General features: G+C 35.2%; 2 protein-coding genes across 4 annotated transcripts; both read right to left on the bottom strand.

Annotated features, from left to right (window-relative positions):
• Positions 1–4,086: 4,086 nt before the first annotated feature.
• Positions 4,087–7,041, bottom strand: LOC127628873 (proteinase-activated receptor 2-like). The gene is made up of 2 exons (XM_052105822.1): positions 6,848–7,041; positions 4,087–6,726 (listed from the first exon to the last, which is right to left on the bottom strand). The coding sequence occupies exons 1-2, from the start codon at positions 6,915–6,917 to the stop codon at positions 5,621–5,623; spliced, it is 1,176 nt and encodes a 391-aa protein (XP_051961782.1). The 5' UTR covers positions 6,918–7,041; the 3' UTR covers positions 4,087–5,620.
• A 656-nt stretch (positions 7,042–7,697) lies between these two features.
• LOC127629211 (proteinase-activated receptor 2-like) lies at positions 7,698–11,768 on the bottom strand. 3 transcript variants are annotated; one of them, XM_052106339.1, is made up of 3 exons: positions 11,691–11,765; positions 11,108–11,116; positions 7,698–10,825 (listed from the first exon to the last, which is right to left on the bottom strand). In XM_052106339.1, exons 1-3 carry the CDS (start codon positions 11,763–11,765, stop codon positions 9,767–9,769), a joined length of 1,143 nt encoding a protein of 380 aa, XP_051962299.1. In that variant the 3' UTR covers positions 7,698–9,766. The 3 variants fall into 3 exon arrangements, with proteins under 3 accessions (XP_051962299.1, XP_051962298.1, XP_051962297.1); XM_052106338.1 differs by lacking the exon at positions 11,108–11,116 and having other exon boundaries at positions 7,698–10,833; positions 11,699–11,768; XM_052106337.1 differs by lacking the exon at positions 11,108–11,116 and having other exon boundaries at positions 7,698–10,833; positions 11,675–11,765.
• Positions 11,769–12,934: the final 1,166 nt, after the last annotated feature.

Genomic DNA, 12,934 nt, shown 5'->3' with positions numbered 1-12,934 from the left:
AGGATGTTATAGTCCCCAAGGACTACCAGCGGAGTGCCATCCTCAGGGAATGAGGACAGCAACACATCTAGCTCTTCAACACAGGTGCCTAGTTGACCTGGGGGGCGATAGATGACCAAAAAGTGGATTTTAGCAGGATTGGTGGCAGTAATGTCATGATATTCAAAAGTTGTGTTATTGCAGAGAGAAGAGGAGTGCAAAAGCGGAGTTAATTTCCATGAGTTTGAAATTAGCAAACCGGTTCCCCCACCCTGCCCAGTCAGACGAGAGGTGTGGGTAGAAGTTAAGTCAGTTGAGAGAGCTGAGGGAGTTGCAGTTATGTCTCTGCAGATCCATGTCTCAGTCAGAGCCAAAACATTGGGTTTTGACTAACTGGCAAAGGCCAGAATGAAGTTAGCTTTGTTGACAGCTGACTGGCAGATCCACATTTCAACAGAGATGGAGAGGGGCTAAGGTAAGGCAATGCTAAGTGACCTAAGGTGCTCTGGAGTGTGCAGTCTACAGCGTGGTAAGTGGTGAACAAAAAATGGGCCATATCTAGGGACCAGTATATCATTAAGACTAGTGAGTGGGCTCTTTTAACTTGAGTACCCAACTAGCAACCACCCAGGTCACCGTAGCAACCCCATAGCAATGCACTAACAACCACTCACAACACCCAAGCAATCACTCACCCAAACTTGTTGTAACAAGTTTTGTACAGACAAGCACCACTCACATTTTCTTAAAAAACAAAAAAAAAGAGGTACAATTTAAACTGTGTCCAATGTCACATTCAGAAAAATTGTATAATGCAGAACACTACATGACAATGTCACTGAGTTTATATAAAGTTTCACCCACACCATATGTTGGAAAAAGCACACTTGCCATATGTTTCTAAAGTGTGGCCCTAAGCAACATAAGCAAAACACTAAGGGCTATTCATACATCATTCTCAAATCACACATTAATAAATAAACACAATACACGCAGACATCAGAGAGAGAGAGAGAGAGAGAGAGAGAGACAGAGAGAGAGAGAGAGAGAGAGAGAGAGAGAGAGAGAGAGAGAGAGAGATAGTCTTATTAAAGACTGCATTTGGGCAAAGCCCTGCATGGAGTCTACACATATCCAACCCCACACAACAGAGACAGAGGGAAATTTAAAAGAACAACGAAGAGCTGAGACAGCTGAATGGACACTTTAAGATGTTATCTGATAAGCGAACTGAAGCCCACTCAAGCAAATTTTATACTCATGAAAGCATTTGAATGGTCTTGGCCTGTTCAAATGTTCCATCAATTTAAGTATAGTAGATTTTTGATGACCTGGTTCAGGAAAACCGCAAGTCTGATGAGTTAAAATAATCTAAACCAAGTCAGAACAGCCTGAAGGTCTGTGCCATGTTTGGTGGATGTAGCTTGAAGGCTGCAGCAGTTACATTTAATCATCTTGGTTTAGGGATATAAGAAAAAGTCTGTAGAATAAATAATGGATTTGTCAAGACAAAATAACTGTCCCTGATAGCTGGTTGAGGATGTTACATATATCATAACGTGCTACTTTTATAAATGATCAGACTTTACACTTGGTTTACAATAAAGAAGGTGGAAAAAATCTCATAGATTTACATTAAAGGGGGGATGCAAGCCATTAGGGACCAGAATAGCATACACATTGGGTTGGGCTCTTTGACATGGGACAGTAAGCCTCCATATAGCAACACCTTAGCAACCACATTTTGGTGCTCTAAATACTCAGATCACATTAGCAAACACCCACAGCATTCATCACACTGTAAAAGCAGTAAAAAATTTAGTAATCCATTTTATTTATCTAGCTGTTTTTAAATAGTTTATAAGAGTCCCTTTCATATTGTAACATTTGTATGAACTTGTACCTTTTAATTCATAAAAGTTTTCAAAGTCTACAAAGTCACAATTTTACTTTCCTGCATTCCCTTAATTTTACACATAGACTCATTTTTACTTTCTCAAATGGATGGCAACAATTTTAAATTAAAACTATGACATCATTTTTACCTTTAAAACTCTCTCTCCGCTACCTATCCACGAGAACCCTCCAAGAATACAAACCACTTGACCCACTTTCCAACAAACAAATCCAAATTACCCAATTTACTAAATATAATTTCCTCATTTGCTGCCACCCTCCCCATATCTGCACTCCACTCCTGAAATTGATATATATATATATATATATATATATATATATATATATATATATATATATATAGCCTATATTTTTAATAATGTGCAAAACATCTTGCTCGCAATTCACATAAAATTAATCTGCTGAAAAGGCAAGTAAAATTATTCACGTGCACGCATACATCACCAGATGACACAATCACCAGCAGCATGGTCATACAGTGATGTCACATGAAACAGGTCAATATGCTCATACATTACCATGAATTATAATTTTGTTTTTGGTATATGTACGAATTAAGTGTCTTAATAATACATGATTAATAACAGGAAATGACAAAAATATTTATATGCTTCTGTATTATTACCTTTTATGTGTGTGTGATTGTTAATATTGCAAGACAAAAGAAACTATAACCAAAAACTGCTGTCTGACTTTAGTAAGGGCTTCAATGCATGTGCAAACGCACATATTACAGAACACTTCTCTAAAGTATATAGATTTGTATTATCATGAAGGTAACGTGGTCTGCTTAAAAATAAACATAATAAAACTATTAACTATCCATAATTTTGATAAAAATATTAAAAAGTGAGATGGCATGCCAACTATATATATATATATATAAATAAATGTGTGTGTTTGTATATATATGTATATATATATATATATATATATATATATATATATATATATATATATATATATATATTATAAATAAATGTGTATATATATATATATATAATATACACACACACACACATTTATTTATAATATATATGTATAATAAATGTGTGTGTGTTTGTATATATATATATATATATTATAAATAAATGTGTATATATATATATATATATATACACACACACACATTTATTTATAATATATATGTATAATAAATGTGTGTGTGTTTGTATATATATATATATATATATATATATATATATATATATATAATGTATAATAAATGTGTGTGTGTGTATATATATATATATATATATATATACACACATTTATTTATAATATATATATATATATATATATATATATATATACACACACACATTTATTTATAATATATATATATATATAATGTATAATAAATGTGTGTGTGTATATATATATATATATATATATATATATATATATATATATGATACATGTGTCTGTGTGTGTGTGTATATATATATAATGTATAATAAATAAATGTGTGTGATTATATATATATATATATATATATATATATATATATATATACACACACACACACATTTATTATATATATATATTATTAAATAAATGTTCAACTATTTTTGATCTCACAACTTTTTAACAAACGTATAGAAATATATAATTAATTTTTTTATTTAATACTTATCGACTAACAAAATTTGATTTATTGATTTATTTTTTGGCAGACTTGCAGTTAAAAAGAGGTCGTTTGATTATTTGTTTCCACTGTTAAAGGCCTTTATGAAATAAGGTTCTTGATGAAACTTTCTGTTAGGTGAAGGATCCAATTTACTGATTAAGTTGATCTTTTCTTCAAAACACGTTAATGAAACATTATAATAAGTGTCCCTGAAGTAAACCTTTTTGTGTTTTCAGTGTTGTTGTCACAGTTGTTTAAACTTATTCGCTTTGTGGTTGTCCAAGAGAAAGATGGATAACGTTACATTACTTTATTCAAGATCATGAATTCGGAGGCTTTTTTCAAATTCATGTGATATAAAAATGACGACATATAAAACTGTATTCCAACCTGAAGGGACTTAGTTTTGGTCTCAAAGGTCTAAAGCCAGTTGAACAGGTTCAGACAGTTTCTATAGACAAAATAGTGAGTGGTATGCTACATATTTGCTAAACAAGGGAGTAGACAATGCAGCACTATCACTAATCAAAGAAGCTCAGTGTGAATTTACAAAGACAACAGTTTCGCAGGAACACCGGGAATGCAAACATAGCGAGATCTTTGGATAAGAAAAACTTTCATACTTGAATGAGCAGCACTGCATAGCAGCACATGGTCTAGGCTGTTGTAACTAGTTTAGAATACTAGAAGCTTTGGGACTTATTCATGAAATAAAACATAAAAACATTCTTACATAAATTTTCATAGGCAAAGAAATCAGAAATACATTCTAATCAAATTTAATAAATGACAACCAATGTGCCTCAACAAAAAAAAGTAACTTTTTATCTATAATTAAATGTGATAATTTACATAAGAATTATTTTATGAACAATTTACACAAAACAAATTCTCATTTTTCATGAACCAGGACCATTGTACCTCCACAAAAGTTATTAAAAGTGTTTCTCACATTCTCAAACTTTCTAAGCTTAATTGATACAATCATAAAGAATGTCTGATGTCACTACGTGTGGCAAGTTTCATCTATGTTACTATGATACAATGTGTCATAGTTTTGCCATAAACAAGCTATGACTCATCTAGACACGCATGATGTTTTCAACAGGTAATCAGAGCAACCTCAACTATTTATAGGAAACTAAAAATGCTTCACAAAGGAGTCCGAATGTCTAACAAAACAAACATTTATTTAAAAAGTAAGAGGTACAGTGACATCCGATAAACAAAATAGAGATGTGTGGTTTTAGGGTTAAAAATGGTAAAACATAACCAGTTGTTTAACACAGGCATGCGCTGAACCGACTAGTGACTGTAAAATGATTGACATTAGAAAGCAAGTTTAAGATTAATATTATAAAGCTCATTTAACAGAGTTACATTTGTTTCAATCTGAACTGTCAAATGTGTCACTTTAAAATATATTACTCAAACTTATATGATAGATAAGAAGTGGTTGACCTACTTACAGCTATATAATATAATGAGGTCAAGAAACAGTCACAGCAACTGTTTTTTTTTTAATAACAAAGTTAATCAGATTTGGTAGAAAAACATCTAATATTAACAACATAACAAATCCAGGCCAAAATGTACATATATTTGAATATTTTACCCATAATGGGCTGATAAATTCACATTAAATATCTTTAAACAAGACCCATTGAGCGTTAGCAAATGTAACAAAATGATCTGGCTAAATGCTAAATGATCTGGCTAAAAGTTTTGCGAGAGTACTTCCTCTTTACGACCTTCTGAGGTTTAGACTGTATGCTACATCAGAGTCATGTGATTACAAAGTCATATATAAACAGATTGTGCTTTTCAAACTCTGCCTTCGTGGGCCCCATCAGCTGATCAGCTTTTGGTTTACTAAAGTCTCACAACCAAACAAAATATCACCTTCACACACTCCTTCACTGATTGACCAAGGCCAAGTTTCTGCGAAAGTTCACTCTTAGTTTCTACATAATTCCAAGGACAATCTTCCCTCCATTGTGTCACAGTCTTAGAGTTAAATATATACATATATATAAAAAAAAGCCCCGCCCAACCCAGTCTTTTAGGTCCATATCCACAAGTGCAGGTGTGCTCTCAGCAGGTGCTATTTTCTGTGTGGGCTGTACTGGAACTGTACGTCTTGGTCTTTTTCGAGTATTTCATTGAACTGAAAGACACTCTCATCCTCTCCACCGTACGACTGCTACGGCACAGTAGCGTGTTCTTAACATGTTCCCTGAACTCATCAGACACAAAATAGTAGATGAAAGGGTCCAGACAGCTGTTTAGACTGGCCAAGCATAGCGTTGTGATGTAGAAGCCATAGCCATTATTGGCCCAACCCTTCCGCAGAAGTGCGTAGTGTACTACCAGCATCACATTACTAGGAATGAAGCAGACCAGGAATGTCATGAGCACGGTTATGATGAGGGCCATTGCCCGCTGGCGGTTTTTCCCAGCGCTGCCCTCGACTGCTGAATTCCCAAGAGATCGGAGAAGCATGACGTAGGCCACGATGATGACCACCATTGGGATGAAGAACACAAGCCCTGCCATCACCATAAAATAATAGTAGGGCTTCTTAACGTCTAGGAACGCATCGTCCGTCTGGAAGTTCTCCCTGCTGATAATGTTGACATCATGGCAGGTGGTGATGTTAGGGTCTGAGAGTTTAGCAGTCTGCTGGTACAGGTACAAGGGTGTTGTGCTGACCCAAATAAAGATCCAGATAGAAACAGATGCTATGATTGCCAATTTGTTGTTTGTCCTCTGCTGCGTAAGTGGGTGAGCACAAACCCAGTACCGCTGTATACTTAGACAAGCGATGAAGAGGATGGAAGAGTACATGTTGGCGTAGAAGAAACCCACCATCACTTTACACATTCCTTCCCCGTAAGTCCAGTTATTCCCTTTAAAGTGGTAAGCAATCTTAAGAGGCGTCCAGATAACAAACATCAAGTCGGCCAGAGCCAGGTTAGCCATGTAGATGGTCGAAGGGTGAAGTTTCTTTGACCTGAACAGTAAAACATATATAGCCATTGCATTGCTAGGCAAGCCAACAGCGAAGACGATTATGTAAATGATCGGCAGGAAGATGGTTGTCAGACCACTCTTAAGAGTATCTACAGTGACCTGATCAACGACCACAAGATCCAAGTATTCATCCAAAATGCCAAAAAACCCTCTTGCTTTGCCTTTACCTGAAAAACAAAAAAAAAAACACATTGATTCTCGATCATTTAGTTCCTTACAGAAGTGCAAACATGCATTTAAGGACGTGTAAAAAGAACATAGTCTCGTAAAAATATCAAAGCAACTCACCTGACTGCGCCGATGCGTATATCAAAAGAGCCGAAAAGGTAAAGACCCGATAAATTCCAGCCACAGCCATTGTCCGCGTGTTCGTTTATCAGCGTTTACAAACTTTTTAAACGAAATTAAAGTCCGTCTGACGTGTTGTTTGGATGCACAACACCCAGTCGTTTCCCTGAGTCAAAAGTGTACGGTCGACCTAAATGAAGGAAGGACACACCTTGACTCACAGCGCGTCGTGTTCCTTTCACCTGCATGACGTCACGTGACACTCGTCACTGCTCGTCCCAATCGAGTCTGATCTGAGTTTCGAGAGTTTCTATATGTGAGTCCTATATTTACATAATGTTTAGCCTACCCCCTGGCTGTACATTTTTCTATGTATATATGTATTATTGCAGTTATGTCTGTACATTGACTTTGTTTGAAGTTTAATAATAAATGTAGTTTTTTTTTATTTAAATGTGTTTTTGTTGGGGGTGTCTTTAGCCGCTTTGTACCCTAAAGCATTAACTGTTATTATCATTACAGTGTTAACAGTAGGCCTAATAATATATATTTTTTTAAACTTTGAAAATGACAGAAAATTCAAAAGATATGAAAAATTACTAAATTGTCTGAAAAAGGTTAATTGGAAAAAAAAAAAACCGAAAAACTACCACACACACACACACACAACCAACAAACAAAAACAAATAGGCTTTATTGAAAAAGTTTATTGATAAATAATATATTCAGCCATTTCTTTCAAATATATTAGATACAAATTGCATCCACACATACAATAACATTAAAACATGTACACTGTATTTAGGGTTTTGAAACAAATTGTGGGTAACGGTGTACAAATAATCAGGAGAACAAAAAAATTCCTCATAAGATTATGCATATAAATCAGTGAACGGTGCTACCAATAAGGTTATGCTTGTTGTTTAATGCAAACATTCACATGTCTAAAATTGGTCACGTATTGAGTGATTCACACATCTCACATGCTTTTACGCTCCTTATAAGATACATAAAACACCCATTTATGTAAATGAGAATGTAAAATGGTTTCAGTAACAGGTGTTCTAGTGTACTTCCTTTGATCTAGACTAAAGGTCATCGGAGAGACGATACTTAGAACATGAACAAACAAAACAATGGAGATGATGAAAACAAAAACCCTGAATCTGTTTCACAGTTCAGGTTAAGCTCCCTAATCTGACAAAATTCCAGGTCTCCAATCCTAACATAAGTACCCTGTAACTATGTAATGGGAAACAAAATAAAGACAACACTATCCAGTATTTCCATGGTGACGGTGTTGCCATACAAGAGGCTAATTTGGAGTTCCAAGGAAGTGCTGTTTTAAAACCTTAATGGATTTCCTTCTATGATCATAAGGCATTTACACATGGGCAAGATTAAATTATTTACCCAAGCAGGACATTCAAATAAAACAAACAAAGTCGTTTTCAAGGACAAAGATAAACTTATCTCGACCCAATTGAGCGATGATACTCCACTTAAAGTAAAAATTCCGGGTTCAATACAAGTTACGCTCAATGGACAACATTGGTAGCATAATATTGATTAGCATGAAAAATACAAATATTGCAGTTATTGTAAGGCACTTACAAAGTTAAAGGGCCAGTTCTTAAATGTTCAAATATACATTGCTTCAAAAGTATAGCCACATCATTTAAGCATTATGTCTGTTAACATGATTTTGGTGTAATAAAATCTGTTCTAAATTATTACAATGTGATAAAAATTCTAATAGGGTTTACTGGCGTTGCATCGTCATGGCAACAAAGTTGTAATATTGGATATAATGTTACACTGATAAGGTTAGTAAGTGATTTTATCGCACATAAGTCTTATCACGCATCAAGTTTACAACTTGTGGCTATACTTTTGAAACAAATGTATATTTTCACATTTATATAGTGGCCCCGTTCACTTGCATTGTGAGTGCCTTACTGTAATTGCAATTCTTACCTCTTTTGTTTTTTTAAGCAACCAAGGGACGTTTTTTTCTTTTTTTTTTTTTGTCAACATTATACCACAAATGTTGTCTATTGAGCTTAAAGTGACAGTTCACCCAAAAATGAAAATTCTCTCATCATTTACTCACCCTTATGACATCCCAGATGTGCATGACTTTCCTTCTTCAGCAAACACAAATATTTTTAGAAGAATATCTCAGCTCTGTTGGTTCATACAATGCAAGTGAATGGGTGCCAAAATGTCAAAGCTCCAAAATCCACATAAGGGCAGCACAAAAGTGCTTAACCACCAGACAACTCTGGTGATTAAATCATCAGAACAGTATGATAGGTGTGGGTTAGAAACAAATCAATATTTAAGTCCTTTTTCCTTCACATTCTCCTGTTTTTGGTGATTCACATCCTTTGTGCATATTGCCCCCTGCTGGACAGGAAAGAGACTTTATGATAAAAACTTAACTACTAGATAAGAACTTAAACATTTATCTGTTTCTCACCCACACCTATCACTTCTGAATATATGGATTTAACCACTGGAGTCATATGGATTACTTTTATGTGGATTTTGAAGCTTCAAAATGTTGGCACCCATTCACTTGAGCTGAAATATTCTTCTAAATATCTTAATTTGTGTTTAGCAGAAGAAAGTAATTCATACATATCTGGGATGGCATGAGGGTGATTAAATGAGGGAATTAAAAAATTTTTTTTTAAATAAAATGTTACATTTTTGGGTGAACTATCCCTTTAACGTGCATTGGACCCAGAGTATTCTTTGAATACAATTCAGTGCACATTTCTGAAATCTGTCCTTGCATTAAAGTTGTCAGTTTATAATATCATTAATGAGAGGTCATAGTAGTTTTCTAGTGGTCTATGTCTGGGTATCACTGCATAGACCTTTAAAACCGCTTGTCGTCTCTGAAGTTAAATCTTAGTAGGAGCTGCTCTGTGTATTTGCGGAGTCTGACGTGTAGTTACTGCTTTTCTTAGAATACTTCAGTATGCTAAATGACACCCGTATCCTCTGCGCAGTGCGTTCGCTCCGGCATAGAAATATGTTTCTGACATGTTCCCTAAACTCATCGGAGATGAAATAGTACATAAACGGATCAACACAGCTGTTGAGACTGGCCAGGCATAGCATAGTGATGTAGAAGCCGTAACCACCATCCTTCACACCAGCTGACAACAGGCAGTAGTGCACCATAACCATGATGTTACTGGGTGTGAAACAAACCAGGAACATTACCAGTACAGTGACGATGAGGATAATAGCCTTTCTCCGCTTCTGAACAATGTTGGTGTCCGTCATAGAGCTTTTGAGAGCATGTAGCATCTGTATGTATGCCACTATGCACACTATGCTGGGAACTATAAATCCTACAACGCCCATAGTCAGGAAGTAGATAGTAGGGTAGAGTGATTGGCTGGGGCGTGTGACATCATGGCAGGTGGCGATGTTAAGGTTGTTGACCATCACAGTCTGGTCGTAAAGATAAAGAGGCACGGTGATAAGCCACACAGCACACCACACACACACAGACACACCCACCGCCAATTTGTTATTCCGCTTTTGCTGGGAAAGAGGATGTACTACGGCCCAATACCTCTGGACACTGATGCACGTAATAAAAGTGGTAGAACAGTACATGTTCCCGTAGAAAAACCCCACCAACACTTTGCACAGGGCTTCTCCGTAGATCCAGTTATTCCCATTGAAATGGTACGCGATCTTTAGAGGAATCCAGATGACAAATAGTAGGTCCGCCAGTGCTAGGTTGGCCATGAAGATGGATGAAGGGTGTTTCTTCTTGGTTCTAAAAAGGAAGACCCAGATGGCCATGGTATTGGTTGGCAAGCCCACACTGAAGACGATGATGTACACAATTGGGAAGAAGACCTGAGTGAGCTTGCTGTCCAACACACTAGCAGCGGTGAATGTCACTGACACACCATCGTCATCTTCCTCTCCAGTAAACCCTCTGTCAGTCTCAAAATCTATATATAGATAGATAGACAGACAGACAGATTACTTCACATGCATGAGTGAGTCATACTTGACAGAAATGAGTCATTACCAAGTGTGTAGTTATGCATGTTTAGAGTGTCCAGAGAAACTCTGATGTCTACGCTGTGAAATCTGCCTACTCTGTAGAAACAAATACCCGTTTGTCTGGTGTGTTTCACACTATTATTACTCACAGGACAGGCTAAACACAGCAGAACAAAACATTCACCTCAGATGATTTGTATTTCAAGCAAGAGCAGAAACGAACGGGCTCTCAGGCCAAAATGCCACCAAAATAATGTTTTTTTTATATATATTTATAACATTGGATATAGTTCTTAATAATCTTATGAGAGGGGATTATGACATTTCAACTCCATTAAAAATGCATTACATCTGTTTGGGACCCCAGATTTATAAAGTGTATTGCATTTTTTTTACTATACAGTATTGGACAACACTCACATTTCTGTGAAGTCTATGCCAATTTGGTAAAACAAAGGGTTAAGGCTTTAATAATAGCTATAAAGTGGGTTTTGATTAGGTCAGAGGAACACATCAAGTATGAAAGGCAAATATGGGTTAATTTAAAGAGGTTGATTATTGTATAGGTTATTATTAGTTTTACACACAATGACACAAATCATTGTGGTCTCAGGGAACCCAAAAATAAAGACAGTAAAGTCAAATCAAACCACAGAACTGAGCACTATTGTATCAAACATTTAGAAATGGTTCGCAGAAGATTCTAAGACATTACCAGCCAAATCAAAACAGCCCAATGAAACACTGACACTCATACAATCATATGATAGGCCTATAACTTTAAACTTCGAGAGGAAAACACAATCTTACTTTGACTAGACACGTTCATGTTGATTAACAGAAGTACAGCGTAAATCCAGATTAAAGTGTGCCGCATTGTTAATTGCAGCGATTGTCTGAGCGTTGACTGGTTCCGTTATGAGTGTAAACAGACATTAAGGTCTTATAAAGACAGGTGAGTGAGGCGCTCTTCATGAGAGTCACGTGATCTTATTCTTACCTATGACACGCCCTTCAGAACACCTGCACACACGACGCGCGAAAGCATAGGCATTTTGTATGAATTTAAGTTACAACCTAAAGCAAATCATTCCGTCAATGTACAGTATAATATTGCATGGTATATAGTTAATGCTGATTTATAAATTTTTATATTTTTTTTGGTGGTTGGTTAATGATTTTTTGGGAAGCCTTTTGGTAATCAAATCGAGACAGTAGTACGGTAAAGGACAACAGATGAGTTAGCCAGTGGAGTTTACACTGGCTGTGTCTCGTTTGGAAGGATGCGTCCTCTGGAGGTCTCATTTGTCTGCCGTTTAGCCTACGTCATCGAGGCTGTCTCGTTTAATTTTTTTTTTGTCTTTCTTTTTTAATTTTTCATCTATTGTCCATGCCTTTTATGTATATGCACTTACATTTATGCTCCTGTTAACCTGAAAAAAAAAAAAATATTATATATACTGTATATATATATATATATATATATATATATATATATATATATATATATATATATATATATATATATATATATATATATATATTTTTTTTTTCAGGTTAACAGGAGCATAACCTGAAAAAATATATAATAATAATAATAATATTATATATATATATATATATATATATATATATATATATATATATATATATATATATCATGAGGGAGAGTAAAATTTTTTGATTTTGGGTGAACTATGCCTTCAAGTATAGTGCAATATGTCTTTGACAGCCAGTTGTATCTGAAAGTAATGAATCCTGTTCTAGATTTGTCCTGATCTTTTGATAAGTGAAAAATATAACATTTAAATATATCAGAATATGTTCTATGCTGTAGTTTTCTAATTATCTTCAAAATGCTTTGAAAATTGTACATTATCTGGCCATTTTGTTGATCCAGATGTGTCTGGAAAGATCTGAGTATGTAATAATGTTCGGCACAATACCCATTAATGGTACAGTAATACTGGCAATACTTCAGAGAGAACTTGTAAAACAATAGAGGATATATGCCATCTGTATGTATAAGACAAAATATAATACATA

Source organism: Xyrauchen texanus, chromosome 35 (genome assembly GCF_025860055.1).
Source record: "Xyrauchen texanus isolate HMW12.3.18 chromosome 35, RBS_HiC_50CHRs, whole genome shotgun sequence".
In the NCBI taxonomy this organism is placed as follows: Eukaryota; Metazoa; Chordata; class Actinopteri; order Cypriniformes; family Catostomidae; genus Xyrauchen; species Xyrauchen texanus.
Note: the sequence above shows the minus strand (reverse complement) of the source record. Positions and strands in the feature narration are given on the sequence as shown.

Bases quoted from the DNA above. Each gene is read 5' to 3' on its own strand.
- LOC127628873 (XM_052105822.1), bottom strand. From the start codon at position 6,917: ATGGCTGTGGCTGGAATTTATCGGGTCTTTACCTTTTCGGCTCTTTTG. The intron at 6,727-6,847 runs GTGAGTTGCTTT...TTTGTTTTTCAG, and splicing joins ATACGCATCGGCGCAGTCAG to GTAAAGGCAAAGCAAGAGGG.
- LOC127629211 (XM_052106337.1), bottom strand. From the start codon at position 11,765: ATGCGGCACACTTTAATCTGGATTTACGCTGTACTTCTGTTAATCAAC. The intron at 10,834-11,674 runs GTTTAAAGTTAT...ATCTATATATAG, and splicing joins GATTGTGTTTTCCTCTCGAA to ATTTTGAGACTGACAGAGGG.